Source organism: Emydura macquarii, unplaced genomic scaffold (genome assembly GCF_026122565.2).
Source record: "Emydura macquarii macquarii isolate MOO-44397 ecotype Brisbane River unplaced genomic scaffold, CSIRO-AGI_Emac_v2 contig_312, whole genome shotgun sequence".
NCBI lineage: Eukaryota > Metazoa > Chordata > Testudines > Chelidae > Emydura > Emydura macquarii.
Genome location: NW_027130449.1, coordinates 11,211,078 through 11,232,971, shown reverse-complemented (window position 1 = coordinate 11,232,971; position 21,894 = coordinate 11,211,078). Strand labels below are relative to the sequence as shown.

The window sequence follows — 21,894 nt, the reverse complement described above, 5'->3', positions numbered from 1 at the left end:
TTCACTCCCGGCAGAAGGCATCAAGGGGCTGAATTCAAGACCAGGCACGTGGGGGTGCCTGACAGGGGAGACGCGGGGGAGCTTTCATTTCCTGTGTGTTTTAGCAGAAATGATGAAAGGAGCAAAGCCTGGCTCACGGGCTGGCAAGGGTTAACGGCTGCAGCGCTCAGCGGCCAGGGCCCAGCAGGTGTGCTAACTGGGCAGCAAATGAGCATAAATAGAAGGGGGTGGCAGGTGAGGCATGCTGGGATTTTCCTTTGGAGAGGAAAATGGAGTTTGAAAATGTCCTGCCGCTGAGACCGAGGGATGGACTCCAATGAGCAGGTAGGGAATGATTATGGGAGATTTAACACTAGCCAGGGCAAAGTTCTGGAGCCAAGGGACAGGTCCTGCAGGATGGAGGGAGGAGCTGGCCCTGTGAAAGCATCTCCTGTCTCCGGGGCTGCCCCACTCCATGGTGACTCTGCCACCTTGTGCGGCTATAAAGGAGGGCTGAAAGCTCCAGGGGCCTCCTCACACAGCCCAGGTGTGGCGTGGTGTGGTGTGGTGTGGTGCAGAGCCCGAGGCCTGCACTGGTGCACGGAGGTGTGTGCTGCAGAGAGATCCTAGATGTGACTTGCAGTCAGAGCTACATCAAGTGTTTTTGTTTCTCATCCTCTTTGGAGGTTTGCCCAAGGGACACTCCACCCTTGCAGGGAAGGGAGAACTCCGCTGTGCTGTTTGCATGCAGGGAGTGACAGCAGGTCAGAGCCCCTCCAAAACATCAACCAGGAAACAAATCTCCCTGATTCACCCGGCCAGCCCCAGTACGCTGAGCCCAGCAGATCTGGCTACGGGGTCAGTGCCATGCGCTGCCCACCACTCTGTCTGCGCCTTTCAAACATTAACCCCTGTGCAATGGTAGGCATGGCTACACAGAGCACTGCCTGGCTCACTGTGACTCCCAGCTGTGCCCCGTTAATGCTGAAGGAGGGGCAGGTGCAGCAGCCCTTGGGAGCCTCCCAGCAGGATCTGTCTCCCCTGGACAGTTCCTGGGTGGGTCCCAGCCCCGTGCGCAGAAGTCTCTTGGCTCACTCCCAGAGACCAGTCCCCTCTTCTCCCCTGTGGACTCCCTGGCTGCACACCGAGTCAGGATACACACACACCCAGGCTTTCCAGGATACACCATTTCATAACAGCTTCATGCAAACACTCCCCACCCCCCTGAATTCCAGCCTTGCACAGAGCCCCACAGATGATGCCAGGCAGGAGTGCGGTGTCAGCTGGAGGGCTGGGATCACACACAGGCAGCCTGCAGGACTAGGGCCCTTCTCACGTGGCTGCAGGGCCGGTCAGCAATGGCAGAGGGTCCTGGCGGCAGGAACACATTGCGGCTGGTGGTGGGGAGCGGAGGGGCCAGGCTCTCGTGTGCAATCACTGTATCAAGGGGGGGGCCTGCCGCCCTGGCACGGAGAAGGGAGGGATGAGTACATGGGCATGGAGCAGAGCCAAGAACCCCTCCCCAAAAGAGCTGAAGCACTGGGCGGGGGGGGACGACGGACCGTGCGGCTGGAATTGCTGTTTGCATCGTGGCTGGGTTCTGCCTCCCCAGAATTCACGCTGTCTCCGACCTGGGGGGCAGATGCTGCCCAGGCAGGACTGCGGGCCTGGTCCTCTCCCTCTCCACGCAGCCTCAGCAGCCGCACAGCATGGCATGGATCCATCAACACCTGCCCTCCCCTCACATCGCTCGCCTTCTTGGGCCCAGCCGGGCAGAGCCCTGAGCGGCCCCTGGCCGGGGTAGGGAAGGCAGGAGGGTGGGGGGCTCCCGTCTGCTCCCCACCCCCCAGTGTCTGTTGCAGCAGAAATCAGCTGGAATGCTTGTGGCAAGGAGCCCAGGTGCTGGCTGGTGGGTTGCTGCTGCCATCTCCTGGGCAGGGCTTGTCTGTCTCCCCCCGCCTGTCCCCATCGCATTCCCCTCTGCTCCCACGAGCCTCTCACGCCAACCCAATAACTGGTGTTGCACAGAGGTGGTTGCTTGCCCCGGTGCCCGGCTCCTTGCATGCTGCATGATCACGGCTATTGACCGGTGGAAAGCTAAACCCACGGCTTTGAACCCATCCCAGCTTCTGGACCTAGCTGCCATTCGGTGATGCCCAGCCCTGGGCAAATACAGTGACGCATGCTCGGTTTTATATAGAGATGCCAATATAAAAATAGCTTTAGATAAAGCTTAATAAAAGTACCTCTAATAAAAGTTAAAGGTTAATAAAGGAGAACTGTTTGCTGATGTAACCGGAGCAGCCGCAAAGCACCCACGGCTCCACGCCCAGACTGGGGCGATCTTGCTCGCTTCCCCCCTACCCTGGGGGCAGTGTCTCACCCGTGACAAGCACCTTCCCCATGGGCAGGGCTGCACGGCACATAGCCTAGCTCTGGTGACCCATTGTAGCATCTCCCCATTGTGAGGGTGGCCGGCCGGGTCCAGCCATGGCGAAGGCGGCGGATGAAATCCAGCTGCACTGTTAGTTCAGACATTTGGGGGGCTTTTTTTAAAGATAAGTGGGGAGGGCACATAAGGAAGGGGATGGAGAACGATCCTGAGACTGTTTTGCTGCAGTGGGGTGGTCTCACCTCGACGTGGTGCTCACCCGGTCTCCAGAAGGGTTCAGCAGAAATGACTGCTACGTGCACAGCCTGTGCCGCGGTCCCTGCCCTCCGGCGACACCTGGGCTACAATTGCCATGTGCTTGCTTTTGTAGCTGAAGCAGGAGTCAGCTCTCCCCATCGGCCCCCCACGCCATCACTGACTGGCCGGTTTCCACTAGGCAGCCCAGCCGAGGTGGGCCAGGGCGGAGAGGATGGGTTCAGGGGAGCGTGTCAGAAGGAAGAGGCGCAGACCTTGGTCTGAGACCCTGACGCAGAGGTGGGTCAGCCAGGCGCCCCTGGTGCAGCTGAGGAAGCAGGGTGAGGTGATAGCGGACAAGCAGGGAGGGTGACGGCTGAGAAGTGCCTCCAAGGGGCGGATGAGAAGCTTGAAATGGACTTTGTGGAGCAGGAGGCACCAGTGGAGGGATTCAGAGAGGGGGTGATGAGTCTGTCTCACGACTTTCTTTTGGGACACTCCAAGGAGCAGCAGAGCTCCCTCATTAGAACCAGATACTCCCACTCAGGCACTGCAGGAAGATGCCTTTGGGTTGCCCAGTGGCCTTTCTAATGCAGATGAGCAGTGGGGAGTTTACCCCTGGGTGTGTCTGTGTGACACATAACAAAGCACCTGTATTGTGAAAACAAAGGGAGGCCATGGCAGAAGCTGCTCCTGGGCTGCTGACTTTGGTGGCAAAGTTTAACTCCAAATCCACTCTGCTCAATGCCTCTGGGAAATCCTAGCCCCAGGGCACGCGTGGTGACTGGTGGTGATCGGAAACCAAGAGCGCAGAGTGGGACTTTTCAACCTGAGGGTCACGCTGGCAACACCCCCATTTTGGTAAATGGGAGAAGGAGAAGAAGGCAGCTGGGCTGCACCGGTACGGGGAGGTTGAGAGTAAAGGTCACGGAGTTTAACGAGACTCTGACTCCCCGGGGCAAATTTTCCAATAAATGCCCAGATCCTGCCCCTGGCCCGTCAGCGCTCCCCTGACCTCCACATTTCCTCTCCCCTTGCCCTTTGGCGCTTACAAAACCTCATCCACCCTTCCTGCGTCCATCTGCCCCCACTGCTCAGGCCCTGTCTGACAACATCAGCCCTGCCTGAGATTGTCTGGTTTCACCCACATTGTTGTTGGCTGAGGTACACCAGGTGTGGTGACAGGCATGTGTAAGATCCATGGATCTTGAAAGGTGTGTTTTGGGGGATATTGACCATAATAGCAGTGGAGATATGTCTACGGGTTTTGCATCTGTTGCTGTGGGTCTGGTGCCACTTTGTTTCGGTGTATCGTGGTCTGTGGGGAGCTAGCTTCCGATGGTGAGCTTGGAGAGGTTGTGGGGTTTTTGAAGGCCAGAAGAGGGGGTTTGGGAAAGATTTCTTTCAGGACGTGGTTCCTGTCGAGTATGGGTTGTAATTGTTTAATAAGCCCCGAATGGGTTCCAATGTGAGGTGGCAGGTGATAATGAGGGGCGTGGAGTTGGGGGTTATTTCTGTATTGAAGCAGGTTCTCAGGGGGTGTGCATGGCCCGTTCCATGATATGATCTACTTCTCTGATGGAGTGTCCTTGTATGGTGAAGGTGGTTTGCAGTGGGTTACAGGTGTATCCCAGACTTTCTCCTTGGAGCGTATTCTGTGCTATCTGAGGGCCGGGCTGTAGGTAACAGATTTCTTGGTGAATTTGGGGTGCATACTGGATCTATGGAGGTCAATGTGGGGATCCGGGGGTTTCTGGTATATCGTTGTCTGTAGGTTCCATTGCTGAAGCAGATCACAGTATCCAGGAGGTTGATGTTGGCTTGGGAGTGTGCTAGAGAGAGTAAGATGGATGGCTGGAGGTTGCTGAAGTTGTGGTGGGAATCACTGAGGGAGTTTAGGTCGTCTGTCCAGAGGATGAAAATCTCACGGGTGTAGCTCAGGTATCACTGGAGAATGGCAAGGGGAAACGGCTCACAAGTTCAGTCAGTGGCAAGAGGGGAATAGGCACAGCTGGGCTGGCAGGGGACGGTGAGTTCCAGTAACACAGCTTCTACCACGTTCTACTCATGTTGGCTTCAGACTGCTCCCCTCTGAGATGCTACCCCAGCAGCCCAGGACCAAGGACCTCTCTGGTTCGGGCGGGCGCAGCTCTGGTGTGCAACTCCGTGAGCTCAGGCGAGCCCTGTCTCACAGGCCCCAGCCCTCAGCGTAGATGCTGTCTGGGCATGCCCGAAGAAAGACTGCTCCAGCCCTGGGATGGGAACAGGGGTGACCTGTTGCAAAATATAGTCAGAGATAAATTATCAGGAGGAGCTGCTGCCCACACGCCACACCTAAGGTAGCTCCAGGTCAGCGCAGGAGAAAGTTGAGCAGCTGCCGCTTGGCGGGGCGGGAGCTGGCAGATAACAGACACCCTCCTCCAGCAGGAATGCTGCCTGCGGGACGTCAGCTCTCAGGAAGCCTAAACGCCTGCAGGATTAACCCAGGAAAGGGCCAGCTGGGCCAGGGCAACTGGATCCGCCGGTGAAACCTAGGCCTGGCCCGTGCAAGGAGGAGAAGCAACTGCGGGGCTTGGAGAGCTCAGGCTGCCAGGCTATGGCTGCTCCGGGGAGGGAGAAGCAGTGGGGAAGATAGGAGCCGTGAGTGGCGATGGGTGGCCCTGGGTGGGGCCTCAGGGGGGAGCCACCTCTTGGCAGGTGAAAGCGTGGGAGACAGGCGGGGTAATTTGTCCCCTATTGATGACTGCGAACTGCACCTGAAGCACTTGGGAAAGCCTCCAGACAAGCTCGATAAATAAACTCACCTGAAGAGGCATGTGCCTGGCAGCTTCTGCTGGGTAAATATCAGCTGATGCGGTGTCTGGTGTTTAGCAAACATTGCAGGGAGACAGCCGCTACCTTCCTCTGAGCAAACCAAGCCAGGCAGTGCGGGGCCCTGAACGCCTGCTTCCTGCGGGTAATCCCAGGCACCCCCCGCATCTCCTCTCTCGCGCACGAGCACAGGGCAGCGTCTCACACCTTGAGGGCAAGGCAGGGGGCCCAGCCCCGTGGGGGGCGATGCCATGGACTGGGGCGTGGCCTGCATCCCCATTTCAAAGGCACTTCGCAGCAGGTGGCAAGGTCAGGGAGGGGGATCTCAGCCATCACCGAGTTGTTGCCGTGTGAAACACGCTGGTGCATGAGAGCATTTCGCAGCCAAGGCTGAAAGCCAGATTCCTCCCCACCAAGAATCCAGGACCTTCTTTGTGGCTAGAGATGGGCCAGGAACTCTACCCCCACTGCCTGTCTCCCACCTTTCCCCAAAACCTCTGCCCCTGAGCCGCTTACTGCTGCAGCAATCATGCCCTGTGTCTCTCTCCGGTCACCTCCTCCCTCCAGAATCCCCAAACCCTGGGCTTGCCCGCCTCCATTGTACTGCTTGTCCGTAAGGGGTTCTGATGAGACGCTCCCGATGCACCAGCATGGTATTAAGCCCCGTCAGCAAGGCCCTGCGAGGGGCTGTGCAGCCTGCTCTGACCCTGGGCTCTGTTGAAGCAGGGGAGCACAGGAGGGGGGGCTCATCTCTTCTCTCTGGAACATCATGGCTGCTCTCCTGTTCTGATGCCCGTGGCAGGTCCTTTGCTCTGGGCGAGACCAGCCCCACCTTCTTCCCTCTGGCCCGGCCTGTGCACTTTGTTAATCAGTCGCCTCTCCTGCGCGTTCGCTCTTCAGACCCCAGCCGGGACTCTTTTTTGGTCCCTTGTTTTTGACACCGTATGGCTCCATTAGGTGGGTGCAGGGCTGCACCTGCAGCCTGACGTCAGGGCAATTGCAGGCTCGTCAACCCCTGTGATTTGGAGTGGGACTTTTTTAAAGCCCCAGCTCCTGGAGTCCTGAGGTTAGGGTAAAAATCTCAGATTTCATTTTAAAAAATTGAAAAGTTTCTGCCTCTCTCCTGGTTACTAAGAGAAGCCTGAAAACATGAACCAAGTGCAGCCTTAACACTCAGAAACCAGCCGGCCAATAAGAACTTACTGTATTAAACCTCATGGTTTTTAAACTAATCTCGTTATTCGGGAGGGGTCTGACTTGTGATTTGCTGCCTGCAGCCGAAGGCTATTATGATGCTCTGCAGGGGCGGCCCATTACCTTGTATGACCTAGTCTCATGTAGAATTTACCCTGGGCATCCCAAAGCACCAGACACCAGCACAAATAGCCAACGTCAGCCTGGCCCAGCCTCTCAGGGGGATGTGATCCTGACACGGCTGCACATTTCAGCACGCTGCGTCAGGCAGCGCTTTGCAAGGACTTCCTTTGCAAGGGAAATAACTGCAGCATTGCAAAGGGTTCTGCCCTGCCAGGACCGGCTCCTGACAACTCGGACCAGGCGACTGGAGGGCAGGTTAAACTTTCTGAACCATGCCACTTTCAGCTTCCACCCTTCCCCTGCTTTTATGTGCACCGGGGAACACATGGAGTACCCCTGCGATGGAAGGCCATGAAGCAGAGCCCTGAGCTCAGAAAGCTGCCATCCTCGTGCCAGTCTTGCTCGGGATGGGGGGACCCCAAGACCTGGTGGGAATGGGGGAGGGCTGATCCGTGTCTCCCTGGAGAGGATAAAGACACGGCTCGTGCCCAGTAGCATATTGCTGACTGGTGTTATTTAAACATCCACAAGATGCTCCCTGTTTAAATGCAGATGGGTGTCTGCCCCAAAGATCTCTTGGTCTCCTGGGAAATCCAGAGGTGGAGATAACTCTGGGGGCGATTGGTTTGTAGGGCAGTAACTTCTTGTGAGCAGCTCACCTGGCAGGTGTTGCGCTACTCTTGTGGAAGGGGCCGCACAGGTGTTTTGAGCTCACACACCCAAAACTCAGTGGCAGGTGGGAACATGCTTCTAATCCTAGTTTCACCATCCAGTTGCGGCCTCTCCCAGGGAAACGTGAAAAGGGATCAGCCAGGCCAGGGAGAGAGCAAAGAAAAGATCTGGGTGATACGTGGGCAGGATTTCCTGAGCAATGCTACTGGGCTGGGGGGGGAAGAAGTCCCAGACTCAAAGGCCATGTTGCTCTGTGTGGCGTGGTCCAGGGCTCCCTCCTTACAGCTGTTTCCATTTGGGGGCTGGCAGGGCATTGACCTCTGTGTTCCTCTAGCAACCCGCCCTGCGAGAATAAGCCCAGATTTCACAGGCACCAAAGGGGAGCAGCTACTCAGGAATTTTTCTGGTGTAATTCCGACCATACAAAAACTGCAGTGGAGTCTGAGTCATCCAAGCTCCTCCCTGCTTCCTTAGCACAGGGACACGCGTTACTTCACTGACAACATGCTGATGACAGCCGGAGGGCTCCTGGCTGCCGCTTCCTCCCTTTCGACTTTATCTGCACATTGGGTGAAACCTGTGCATGACGGCCTCATTCCTGAGGACTGTTTCTGAAGGGCTGCGCTTCCCTTTGCCCCACTCAGGCAGACTCCAGAGGCTCTGCCAACACGCAAGAGGCCATTTCTGCCTCTTCAAAGGATGGGGGGTGGAGGGGCAGGGTTGCGGGATGCACAAGTTTGCTGGAAAATGGGCAAACTTTGCCACTGCTCAATTGTTCCAAAAGCTTGCAAAATTTTAGCTCCACTGTTTAGTTTTCCCACAAAAAAATATTCATGTGGACAGGGGCAGGAGAAACCAAGAGTTCTCTGGAGAAAGACTAATGAGAGTCTTTATCCAAAGAGGCAAAATGGCTAAGGATGCTGCTGCTGAAAGAGCTGGAACCAAATTGAAAAGACACCCCGAATGTGGCAGAGTGCAGTGCTCTGCAGGCAGGGTCTGGGAGGGGGGGGAACCTCCCCAGATCTCTTCTTCAGAGACTAACTTTATTTTTAAAATACTTACTACCTGTGGGGCACGGAGCCCTGAGGCTGCTGTACACAGAGGCTGTTTGTGGTGGAGTTGGAAGACTCACTCTCCTGCTGTCGGCCCTGGGGAGAGGTTCCCGCAGCTTCAGTCCCACAGCTGTTGTTTGCATTTAATTCCTGCAAAGCCCAGGCAAGCCATTGAAGTGTTGTGAAAAAGCTCCCCTCTTGGGCTCAGCGCAGAGCAGGGCGCTGGGCTGTCATCCCTACAGAGGAAGTGGAGCTGGTTTTCTTTGGCTGAGCGGGTTTGGAGGAATGTCTGCTGAGAGTTGCTGAAATTCACTGAGAATGAGACCCCTCCCTGTGGATTTGGGCCTGGTGTCCCACCAGCAGCTCCCTTTACTTCCCCTTAGCATTCATGTCACAAATAGACACCCAGTTGCTCTCCGTGTAAACGCTTTTTTCAACTGGCTCCATTAATTCCCAGGTAGTCTGGGCTCTGCACAGGATTCTGCAGACCATCAGTGCTCTCTCCAGGAACCACAGGTCACAGCAAGTGAGAGATGCCTGGAAGCTCTAGCACTATCTCAGCAATAGACTTAGCCAGCGAGGTGTCTCGGTCCATTTCCTACAGACTAGATTTTCCCTTTGGGATGTATCTGGGACCATCCCACAGGAACAAGGTGTGGGGTGTGGTCTGAGCATGGGACTTGAAGGGAAACCCCACCTGCATCCCATCCTGACCCTGAGCACATCACTGGACCCCTTCCTGCATTTCCTCCTAACTCGCCTAAGGAACCGTGGGGAAAGCCCAGGTGGAAATTCCTGCACCCCATTACCCAGGAAGAGTCATGGCTTGCTCCAAGAGCCCAGGGATGAGTAGAAAGGGCAGGGGATGGCAAGATGGAGTAACTTACTCTGACTCAGGCACTGATACTGCTCTGAGAAGTGGGTGCCCAGGTCAGATTCACTAACAGATCCCTCTGCTTCTCTTGCACAATTTGGGTGAATAATAATCCTCCCGGCAGCGCTACAGGGCCTGAGAAATCCACAGACAGCCTGTTCTTGAGCAATCCACCAGCTCTGTGCTATCCACACCTTTCGCCAAGGAACTCTGCCCACTCTTTTTATGGGGGCCAGTGGCCACGGCCACTCTTCCCATGTCCATCTGCATCACCCCCATGGACTGACCCACTGAGACGTAAAACTATCACTACAGTATTTATACCAGAGCAAAACCGAAGCAGTCCCAAGATAGGGGTCCTGTCACGCTAAGTGCTTTACATACAGGCAATGTGGGAGCATAGCATCTCAAACTAGATGAGGGAGACAAAAGAAAGATCATTATTCCTGTTGTGCAGAAGGGAAACAGAGAGAGAGAGAAAGAGATTAAGTGACTTGTCCAAGGTTGCACAGGGAGTCTGCGGCAGAGATGGGAACTGGACCCTGATCTCAGGTCAGCGCCGGAGCCACAAGAACATCCCTCTGCTGGGGAAAAAGAGTGACCCACTGCATCACACCTTCTGAAATATCAGGTACCCCAAGGCAATGGTTCTCATACCCCTGGGGGTATGCAGAGGTCTTCCAGGCTGTACAGCGACTCATCTAGATATTTGCCTAGTTTTCAACAGGCTACCTAAAAAGCACTAGTCAAGTCAGTACAAACTAAAATGTCATACGGACAATGACTTGTTTATACTGCTTAAGATACAATACACTGAAATGTAAGTACCATATTTATATCCCAATTGATTTATCTTATGGTGAAAATGCGAAAGTCAGCCACTTTTGTATTTTTATGCCTGATGCAAGTACCTTCCTTCCGGCTAGTCACATTCCATCCCTTCTCCCTCCAGGACTTTCCAGCCATTTCCCATGTAAACTTTGTTGTCCTGCAGAGTTATTGTTCTCTCTGAAAATAGGCCTCATCTTTTCTCACTTTGCCATGCAAAACTCAAGACCTCCAGGGTTCTGAGGAAGCCAGATGCAAACGCACTGCTGAGTCAAACCCCATAACAGGAACTATTGTGCCAAAACGAACAGGGATTTAACTACTCTCCGCTCGTCACTGTGGTATCTGTGATGTCAACTGAAGGAATATTTCCATTTTAGAAATTAATCTCCTACCCTGGGGCAGGGGACTCAGATATCGTATCTATTTCCAGCTCCACCTGCCCCTCTGACCTCATGTTTTAGTCATTGCCCTTAGCCGGAGGACAGGGTGGGGCTCTGACTCTGTTGTGTCAGACTAAACCAACCAAGGGGATAGAGTCCAAGGTGAAGCTGCTCTTACAAAATCCGGACAAGCCCCTTGTTCTGCCGTTCTGTTTTGTTGCCAAGTCACCTGCGTTTATTGCTGGTCCCTAATCGGTGTCCTTGTTGGGACTCACACCCACTCTTGTGCCTCAAGATCCTGGGAGAGGAAGCCCACAATTTTCACAGCCCCTTGTGGAAGGGGACGAACTCCTGAGTTGCCATTTCCAAGTCGATTGTCAAGCCCGGGGACTCTTTTGCGCCGATCTCTATTACCATGGTGCATAGCTATGGTTTGTTGGTATTACAATGGCACCAAAAGGAAGAGACCATCCTGGCCCTGGGGAGCTTCCAATCTAAGTAGCCAAGACAAAGGGTGGGAGAACGGGAGTATTGACATCCCCATGGTGCAGGGATGTTACCCCCGGTACATTAACGTCCCATGGTGCAGGGATGTTACCCCCGGTACATTAACGTCCCATGGTGCAGGGATGTTACCCCCGGTACATTAACGTCCCATGGTGCAGGGATGTTACCCCCGGTACATTAATGTCCCATGGTACAGGGATGGCCCCATGGAACTGAGGCCCAAAGAGGTTAAGTGACTTGCCTCGGGTCACTCGGGGGCCAGTGGGGGGGCTATGGCAGAGCTGGAAATTGAAGCTGGATCACCCGGTCCCAGTCCGGTGCCTACAAACTGCCTCTCTCCGTTTCAAGTGCTTTAAAAAGCTGCCAGCTTCCTTTTCAGTGACGGCCCTCTGGTTGACTGCTTCGGCCCTCCCTGCCCCTAGCTCTCAGCACCACAGGGAGGAATTAACGCCCAGTCCAAGCTGGGACCGGGCGGCATTGCTAAATTGTGCGTCACTCCGCACCTCTTCTGCCTCATTGTTTCAGGGTGTCTTTCAGGTCCCTTTTCTGTTCTCTGCATTAGAGCTTTCCTGATGCCCTACCAGTGTGGGGCCTGGGCTTTGCCTGCACATTGTCCTTGGCATTTGTCCTTTTGTATTTTTCTTTTTTTTTTTCACCTTCTTTTCTCTGAATCATTTACTTGTTTTGCACACAAGCTGCTGCATAAATCAGCTGGCTGGGGCTGGCTGTAGACTCTAATATCCCTGCCCTGGCTGTGACTGTTCTGTTTTGGGAAGCGGAGGGTTTAAGCCAGATGGCATGCAATGCCCTCAGCAGGCACTAGCACCTGCGCATTAAGATAATGGCTATAATGAAATTGTGCTACAGGGCTTCAGCTGGTCAGCTGTCGGTTTCAGGAAGGAGCTTTCTTTCTCCAGCACTCAGTGGGCTAGGTGTGTTCAGGGAGTAGAAGGGGGCCAGTCCGCCTGCCTGTGATACAACAGAGAACGCTCAACCAGAGCTGGAGACAGGACACCGGAGGGGTGGACTGGTGCCCGAGGTGGTACAGAGAATCCCCTTCCTAGCTGCCTGGCTGGCGTCTTGCTCACGTGCTCAGGGTCATGCAGATTGTCAGATTTGGGGTCAGGAAGGAATTGACCCCAAAGTCAGGTTGGCTGGGACCTGGCGGGGGGAGGCTTCACCTTCCTCTGCAGCTTGGAAATCATGATGGAGCATGCTGGGGTCGTCTGGGTATATCTCACCTAAGCAATTCCCTGCCGTGGCAGGGGCCTGGGTCTGTCCCGTTCTCTCAGCGTAGCACACAGTTTGGTCTCCTGGGGACTGAGATGTTTTCATCTCAAGCCTTCGGGCTCAATATAGGTGGATCTGGATGAAAATTAACAACCTGTGCAACACAGGCGGTCAAGTGAGGTGGCCTAATGGACCCTACTGGCCGGAAACTTTGAAATTGGGAGTTTCAAATTCCTTGTCTGGTCCCCTCATTGAGCTGCTGCACTTGAGGTTTTAGATGCAGCAACGAGTCCTTGAATCTGCCAGTGAATCACAGCCTTCCTCGTGCCCCAGGTAAACAGCACAATCCTCGGAAAGTCACTAAGTGAATAAATAGAAATGACAAGTTAATGATTATTGGAACCAGGGATAGCCGGGGACGTCAGGAGTAATAAAGCCTAGATTGAGGTCATGGAAAATGCCTTGGTATCCTGGGAGGCTCCAAGGATTATCCCCTGGGAGGGGGAGAAGGAAAGGGACGAAACCTGCCAAATGTCATTCATTTTGAGGGATGTCACTCAGTTTAGTCCTTCTGTCCCACACAGATTTGGTGTGCCCCTCCCTCTTATTGCTGAAAATGTTTTATATCAGGATCATGAGACTGAGGGTGCAAAAAAAAGGTCCTTGATGCTAAAGGAACCAATCCCACAGCATTTGGAGTTTTCCTGCAAGAACAGTATGTGTGTCCCCCTCATTCTGGGTTTTTCTTTTGGGGTTTGTGACAGAAATCACACCTAAATAGAATGAGTTCGCACTACCCTGTCATGCTGCTCTGCTTCTTCATGACAAATTGTGCAATCCTTCCTTCCCTCACAACAGGAGTCTCGGGAACAGCTGCACCGGCATACAGATAGCCATGGACCTGCAATCTTGGGCTCATCCCATAGTCTCTGGACTCCATATTTCACAGCCTGCTCTGAAGCCATGAACTGTTGCAAAGAAAATAGGTCCAAAATGTCAAACTTGAGGGCCTCAAGTCTGATGCCTAAATTCATATTTCGGCACCTAAATCAAAGCTAAGTAAATCCATTAAAGTGGAACTTGGTGTCCAATTTTGGGCTACTAAATTCTGAAAATTTTTGGCTTTAGTCTCCAAAAGAACTTAACCCCCCCCCCCCCCAAAAAAAAAAAAAAAAAAAAAAAAACCTAACACTAACATCAGCAAAATAATTGTTGGCGCCTTTGGATTATTCCTCAAACTGTTTTCAAAATAACAGGTGGGAGGAATGTATCAAAGACTAGGCTGCATGTGAGCTGCTGGGCTTTCTGCTCTATTATATGGGCTTCAGTCTGTATGGAAGAGTCATTAGCACCCTTTGCAATGTAAATTACCATCTTGTTCCCCCTCTCTGGATTATCTCTGTGTCATGGTAAAGGCCCCTTAAGAAACAGTTTTGCAGGACATTTGGTATAGAAAGATCCCATAATTATTCTAGTACCTTAGTAGAGTCTCAGACCTCTGGTCTGAACCAGGATCCTGGCTCAGTAATTTCAGGAGACAAGCAGGAAGTCGTAGAAGATGCAGGGGAAGTCTTGAGAACTGGAAGTTCTGGGGACATCTGGCAAATTAGTCACTGTTGATAGGTGTGGTGTGAGGACCTGCATTGAACTGCAAAATAGAATAGTTCCTGGTTGAGAGAGGTTTTTTTTTTTTTTTTTAAAACAAGTCTGTCTACCATGTTGCCAGTCATCTTCAAGCCACTAATCCAGGAAACCAGTTGCTGAAGCCAATACCACAAGCTATCAGTATGATCACAGCAGTGAAAAATTCCTCTTTCTCCTGTTCAAATAAGCCATCGCTCTTCCGCCTACAACTGCAGTTGTACATGAAATTTCACGGAGCAATGAAGTACCCACTGGGGACATTGAAAAAGATTTTTTATTTCTCTCTAGCCATTGTTGCAAAGACAGAAGGATTCAAATAATTGTCGAGGAATGTTCTGAACTGGTTCTATAAATCCCTGGTCTGGTCCTTTGCTACCCCAGTCACAGCCAGAAAAACAAAGAAAATACCTTTGCAAAACTTAAAGAAAAATGAAATATAATTGCCACCACAATGAATCAGGGGTTTACTCTGAGATCAGTTCTGCAGCTAACATGATAATCAGAGCTGCGTTTGCTATTCCTGGGAAGAACAACACAGTAGGGGTGCAGATGGTGCAGGGAGATCATGTGAAGACTTGGTGTGAAGTCCCCTAGAATGAAGTCCCATGTGGAGCGCTCATATAACATCAGGGCATTGAATTAAGCACCCTGTTAAAGGCCATTTGTTTTCATCCTCCTTAATACTAATAAGACTTACTTCTTTCATGTAACCAAATTCTCTGGCTACCACCCACCAAATTTTGCGGCACTGGAACTGGGAATGAGAGGGGAAGAGGACCTTTGATGGAAAGTCCGACAACATGTAATAGAAAATAATCCCTGTGCTCTAGGTTTATTGAACTGAATAGATCGTTTTATCCCAACCATCAAATTCTCGGGGGCAGGGAATGGCAAAAGAACCACTAGAATCTAAGGAAAAAAATCTACCTCCCGTCTTCTGCCCTAGGGGCCCAGGTCCTTCCACGGTGCTGTGTCGGTTTACACCACCGAAGGATCTGCCTCTTTAGACTTTTCGAGCAATTTCCCTAGATCCCTCTTGAGTTTCTGGTGACCCCTCTTGGTTCCATCTTTATTTATCTCTACAGCACTGTACGACAGGGTCTCTAGCTTCAGTAGCGGGCCGCAGTGTGGAAAAGTGTGAGGCCTCCACGCTGGCTCTTTGTGGGCCTGAGATCTGAAGGGCGCATGTGGTCCCTGACCCAGCTGAAGTCTAATGTGAACCTTCACCCAGCCGCCAAGAGGGGCCATGGGGGCCCAGCCTTTCACACTCTCTTTCTCCGAACAGACTTGGTGATTGTATTTGTCTGCATCTCTGCACCGGGGAGAGCTATCTGCTTTGTGCTTTGCCCGCACTGGGGGCTGAAGCCCGTGTGGGCCTGGACCCTGGGACACATGGATGTTCCATGCCATTTCCTCCCTCCGTCTCGCACTTCTGCAGCTGACTGGGTGAAGCATCAACGACCCACGACACTCCACTGTGCAAAGGGCTGGCTTAAAGGACAGGCGGAGACTTGCTCTTCAAGCCCATCGACAGCTGCTTCAGTGAGATGTCAAATGCCCTGTGCTAACTCCTAGCCACCTGTTCCCCTTTTCAAGCCACATCCTTGATTACGATGCTGAGCAGGTAGAAGGAAGTAAACTCCAAATATGTGACTGTGAAACCTCCCATGAAGGGTCCCTGAGCCAGAGAGGGAGGGAAAATATGCATCTGCCTCATCAAGAAGGTAGTATAAATAGCCTTGCATCTGCTCCTCCCCCTCAGTACAGGTGTGTGTGCTCCTGAACAGAGAAGCAGAGAGAGCAGAGCTGATCATGGCAGCCCTTACGTCCACACTGCAACTGCTCTTCCTCGGGGCTCTGATTTCCCCAGTCTATTTGCAGGATGCTTGTACAGTGATCGCGCCCACCACCCCACTTGTCACTTACAATCTGTCTGTGAATCCCACTGTCTACCAGGCGAGCACAACATACAATGGTAAGTTGACTCTCTCTGGCTCTAGGAACTTTCCTACTGCACAGCTCTTTCTTTGCCTGGATGGTCTCCTGAGTTTCATGGTGTGTCTGCAATGCGCAAGACAGAGCATGCATTTGAACTGCTTTTATGTCAGCTAAGAAACATGTAAAGATAGATAGCAATAATCGGTTTGTGTTTTAATGCCAGCAACCTCCAGGGTCACTGGCAGATGCTCTGTCCTTGCCTGCCACTGGGACTCTGATTATGTCTACCAAAACAGCACAGCAAAATTTAGAAACTGTTTGAAAAGGCATGAAATTTGGGGTTGATTTTTTTCCTCACTATGAGAATTCACCTTTTCGGTGGAGATGGAAGAAAGGACAAATGCTTGGAGACCAATGCTTAAAGGGGGCGAGGGGAGGAATCAAAAGGGGTCACAGACCCAGCAAAAAACCTAATTTAAACTGAGCTGGGTTGCTGAGAGTCTCACTGCAAGCACCGTTTTACCAAAGCTGCTCCCACACCCCATCCCACCCCAACATCAGATCACTTTAAGCAGCTCTGGACATGGGTTGTTTGGGGCCATTCGGTTTGAAGTACTGCATTTTATGCACCCTCTGATACAGTTATTAATAGCCTGATCCTGTTCTTATCATCCAATAGCAAATATTCCACTGACTTCAAAATGAGTAGGATCAAGCCCCAAGTGCTGAATGAATGTCTGGATTGATAGACACTCTGGTTCCTACACATAAATGTGTAGACCCTCAACTGGTGTAAAGCAGTGTGTCTCCGTCTCAAGTCAGTGGAGCTATGCTTCTTTACACTAGGTCGGGATCTGACAAAATAAGCAGCTGCTTTTTAAAGTTAGGCATGTTTCCATTTATTTATTTGTTCATTTCTATGCCAAAAAGGATTGAACAAAATTTCACATTAATTTCATTCCAAATGTCACTTGCAACCAAACTTGGCTTTAATTCACATGAACCCACACACACAGTCTGCTGCTAGTAAAGGTCTATATTGTTGGCACCTGCCAGTCTGGCTGCTTTCTTTGAAATGTGGCTCAGGTGAAACTATCCCTCAGGCTGAGAATTACCATGCCAAAGGGAGCCTTTCCCACCATCAGGTGTTATAATGAGACAGGGCTGGAGTGTGCTTTGCTGCTTTCCTTGTGCTGCCAGTAGCCCACTGACTATGGTAAAGGCGCTTTAGCTGGGAGTGCTGGGAAGACGGCTCAAAGCCCCCATCTGCCATGAGGTGCAGTAGAACTGTACAAAGTAGAAAGGAGGAAAGACAGGGCCTGGTCCTCTCGGCTTAGGGAACAATGGGAGGGCTCTGAGCTCCAGATTCTTGTGCTGCTTAGATTTAGACTAGACGCAGTTGTCCTGCTCTCCTTCTGTGTGAATCTTCTGAAGGACCATGTGAAAGGGGCTCTGAAGTTGGATGGGTGGCTATTCCTCTTTGGAACTTTACATTCCCATGGGGGGCCATGATACACCGAAACCCTCACCCCATAGAGAGACCAGACACCTCCTCCGTTCAGGATCTGCAGCGTTCTCTGCTGCTCTCAGAGCCGCTGGGCCGGGTGGGGTTTTGTGGTTGCTGTGTCTCAGCACAGAAAACTTCTTCTTTCCTCCCCTGCATTCTCTCCAGTAACCGTCAGTGGCGCCACAAACAGCACGTCAGTTATCCTGCAGGCCATCAACCAGAGCACCACTGTGGGCCAGTGGCAATCGGGCAGCTCTGTGAACTGCAGTAACGGCCAATCTGCAGCACAGAAAAATATCTCCAGCAGTGCCACAGTACAATGGACATCCCCAGCCAATTGGACAGGCCCAGTGGAAATAAGGTACTGCTCTTCCTTACCTGGGAGAGGGGAGAGAGCATGGGGGGTAGAGCTACCTTCTGCAGGAGGGGCGCATGAGCCGGGTCTGCTTTCATGGGAGGTTTAATGAGAAGGTTGCCTGGAGGGGGGAAGGCCAAGTCAGCCACAAAAGAAGCAGAGAACACTCAGGCTGGAGCTGAAATGCCATGCCAGCAGGTCCCATCATCATTCCACCGTATTGCTCATCATTTGTATTAACATAGCACCTATGACATCATTGTGCTAGGCGCTGTACACACACAGAGCGAAAAGACGGCCTCTTCTCCAAGATCTTAAGTGGTCAGTTGCTGCTGTACGCACAGCGTATGCCTTTGCAGGCTGTTCTAACCGTGCACCGTTCCATGACTCCTGCTGGGACTGGAACAAACACCTTTTGGTGCGCCGCATTCTCATTTGGCTGTTTACCCCTCGGGGTATTGCATGCAAACATTTGGATGGAATCCAACAGCTGGATTCCAGAAGTCATTCTGAACGGGCAGCTGGTTCCTTTCGTGGCGGCGTTAAGACCTGATTCTGATCTTGTTTACATTGTCCTAAATCCAGAATGACTCCACTGAAATAAATGGACCTATACCAGTCTAGTCTACACTGATACTCGCATTAATGATGCTGCATCAGTGGGAAATATATGCCAAAGAAAACCATAGATGAGGCCTGTCAGGCTAATGACTGACAAAGGAAAGAACACAATGATTAATTACAACAGTTAGTTCTATGCTTACTTGTAATAGCAGGCATCAACAGAATTACACCTGGCTACAGAGCTTTCCTACCACATCACTGGAAAGTGCTGTAAAGCAATAAATGACAGGAGTATTGGCAGCAAATAGTGACTAACAAAATGAATCACAGAAACAAAAGATAATGAGGAAATTTCTCATAGCTCCATAAAAGTAATCTCTTTATGACTTTACTGTTCCTCCCTTTAGCTACCATTAATGTGGCTATATTATTCTAGGGAACAGACGGTATTAGTGAGACCAAGCCCTTGACATCTGTTGTTCCTTTATTTTCCGCAGGGCGTTGGTGACCTTTTCCAATAACTCTAACCAGTTCCAGAAGACCACGCTGAATACAGGTAAATCAGCCTACAATGCATGTGCCAACCTGCAGAGCTGTTGAAATTACACAGCCGCTGAATGGCTTCATTTTTATTACTGTGGTTTTTATGAGACAAGAATCAATTCCATCTTTTTCAGGGCAAACCCTGATTCTGTCCTGTAATGAAATATAATGCAAAGACACGAGAGCCAGTTGAAAATGGGCACGCACAAAAAAATGGGAGGGTCACAAAATTGTCACTGAAACCTTGACAAATTTCACCTGGCTTTAAAAGATCCAGAGTAGGAGATCCTCCGCTGGTGTAAATTAGCATCACTCCATTGGCTTCAGTAATAGGCCTGATCCTCAAAGGGCGGGAACTTCATGGGAACTACAGTGTCTTACACCAGCAGAGGATCATCATTTGCCTGCCGCTTCCTCCTCTCGTGCAGCCGAACACGGCACTGAGAACTGATTGCAGGAACTAAATGACACATTACAGACTAATTCCCAATAAGTCCAGCCACAGGGTTTTCAGATCATGTCCTTCCTGTAGCAGGAGGATCACTCTGTGTGTAGAGCAAAGCTCTAAATTTGGTTCTTGCTCAGTGTGGATGTCTCGGGCAGAGGCATATTCGGTGCCTTGAGGCCATTTCCTCAGGGGTGGTCACCGACAGCTGCTGCTTGCTGCATACACACAAAGCAGGGCTCTGATCAGAACAGTACCCCCCAGCCTGATCTGATGGGGCCTTTGAATACAGATCCAGTGGGCTCTGCTTGGCACTCAGCCCCAGCTGCCCAACTGGACATCAGGAAATCACATGCCCTGGTGGTACCATCAGTGAAATGTCTGGGGAAGGAGCAGGTGCTGCCCGATGGTGTTGGCACAAGGAACGGGCTGTGCATGTCCTCCTACTTACCTCTCTGCCGCAGACACGCACGCTGCTGAGATTGTGGCTCCACACACCAAACCAAAGGGACCTCTGCTGTCCCGATCCCATTTATATTATTCCACGGAAAGGAGAGACTCCCCTCTGCCCCCTAGGCACCTAGGACAGGATCTTCACATCCTTTTAATCTGCAAGGCCCTGCTGAAGTCAATGGAGCTGTGCCAGTTTACCCCAGGGGTAGGTCTGACCCCCATTTATGAGACACCCATGCAGCGACAGGAATTAACACACTATCTTGCAGACGGCCTGCAGCCCATCCACTTCCCTGATGTTCTAATCATGGTTTGCTTCTGCATTTCAGCATCTACAACCCCATCTCCAGTGACAACAAAGACAACCACCCCCAGTTCCGTCTCCACAGCAAAACCCAGCTCCTTCCTTCTGGCAGCCATCCAGCTGCTGTCTGTCTTTGTGACCGGCAAACTGTTCTCCTGTTAGGAAATGTGCCCCCATCGAGCCACACCTTGCTTTCCGCCTGGATGCAAGGGCAGATGGCTGATCTACTCAGGAAGTCTCTCTTCTACTGTTCTGTATTTAAGAATAATGCTGCACTTTCTTTTACACCCTACTTGATCAGAGAGCTGACACCCAACCCCATTGCCAGGAGCGGGAAACACATGAAGAAATTCTGGCACCTAGTTGCCTCGAGAGTGTTCCTGAGCTGAAATGTTCCATAGCAAGTCAAGATTGGACACATTCATAGAGCCTAGAATAGCGTCATGTAGAGTACTTCCTGCCTTGACAAAAGGGGATTGAATGAAGGAACACGGGCTCCTTCCATCCTGACTTCCTGTGGTTCTATGAAGCAGAGACAGCATGTGTCTCCATCAGGAGGGCTAAGCTGCTTTCTACAAAAGGGCACTGCAGGTTGATAACGGGCATAGGGAAGGGTCTTTCCGCAGCTGCTGCCGCATCCTATTTGCTGTGCAAACTGGGAACGGAATCTGTGTCTTTCTGAGCCAGTAGCTGCTGTATCTGAGGACTCACCAACGGTCAGTCGCCTCTTTGTAACCTACAGAGCCCTGACTGGGGAAGGTCGGAGGGGTGCTGTAATCAGACTCCCTCTCTGTGTTGGAGCAGAGAATTGGGGGGGAGACTTATGCACAGTCCTGACCTATTAAAGCCTGTTTGAGATGCAAGCTTAAATGATCATGAAGGGAGGAAATAAATACACCCTGTTCTTCAGTGTAGCCTGACATCGGGAGGCGAGTCCCTTCCACAGCTCAAATAATCTCCTGCTGGCAGGGCGTTCTTTCTCTGGGAAATCACTGCCCCTTTCAATCCACAGTCCAAGATAGCCTGAATCTGTTGTACTTCAGGGCACCCAACAATTCCCCCCTCTATTTGCTCTGGTTTTTTGGGGCGGGGGCCTGAGATGTAGGCAGGGTTAGATCTCTGAGAGGAGTAGAAATATTTTTAATAGAGAGCAGATGATTTTTACTGCCATATTGGCTGGGATGTGCCATTGAATTTGTTGATCCATTTTTCTTGTTCAGGTTTTGGGGTTTTGAATGGATTGTGTTTATTTAGAAATTGTTAATTGCCAGAAGTAGATTTTCTTACACAAATTGAAATAAATTTAATGAATAAAATTCTGCATATTGTGCCTGAGGTTCTTCCTTGGCTGTTCGGTGGCCTTTGTTGGAAGCGCTGGGTGACAGAAATGACTCTAATACTGTGAAATGCTTGGTTCCTCCGTGCAGATGGGGATGTAACTTACTTAAATGCTACAGTGAAAGACCAAGGTCAAAATCTCCTTTTAGTTGTTCCTTGGTAATCTTGTTTAAAGTCAATAGGGTACAATTATGGGTGAATTGCTGCCTCCAAGGAGTGTGCTTTCTCAACGGCAAAATGCTTAGTTGCTTGCTGGTTACATAAGACTATGCATTGTGAGGAATGGACAGTTGTGTTAAGAAACAATAAGTCATTGTGAGGTAAAAGTTACATAAATGACCTGGGTTGCATGCTACGATATTGCACCATTCATCTAGGATGTTCAGAGAGGTGGTAACACAAAGTCATCACAACTCCAGTAATCCTGCCATTCCCTTCCACCTGGGAAAATGGGATCCAAAACCTCACAGTATTTGTATATCCCTGGGTCAGAGATTTCAGGGTGACCAGGATGTAAACTGCCC

At 51.4% G+C, this 21,894-nt stretch overlaps 1 protein-coding gene across 2 annotated transcripts; it reads left to right on the top strand.

Annotated features, from left to right (window-relative positions):
- The first annotated feature begins 278 nt into the window (after window positions 1-278).
- LOC137164616 (placenta-expressed transcript 1 protein-like) lies at window positions 279-21,367 on the top strand. Of its 2 annotated transcripts, XM_067565530.1 has the most exons (5): window positions 279-324; window positions 15,686-15,898; window positions 17,534-17,729; window positions 18,785-18,843; window positions 20,058-21,367. In XM_067565530.1, the coding sequence occupies exons 2-5, from the start codon at window positions 15,736-15,738 to the stop codon at window positions 20,192-20,194; spliced, it is 555 nt and encodes a 184-aa protein (XP_067421631.1). In that variant the 5' UTR covers window positions 279-324; window positions 15,686-15,735; the 3' UTR covers window positions 20,195-21,367. The 2 variants fall into 2 exon arrangements, with proteins under 2 accessions (XP_067421631.1, XP_067421625.1); XM_067565524.1 differs by lacking the exon at window positions 279-324 and having other exon boundaries at window positions 13,986-15,898.
- The last annotated feature ends 527 nt before the right edge of the window (window positions 21,368-21,894 follow it).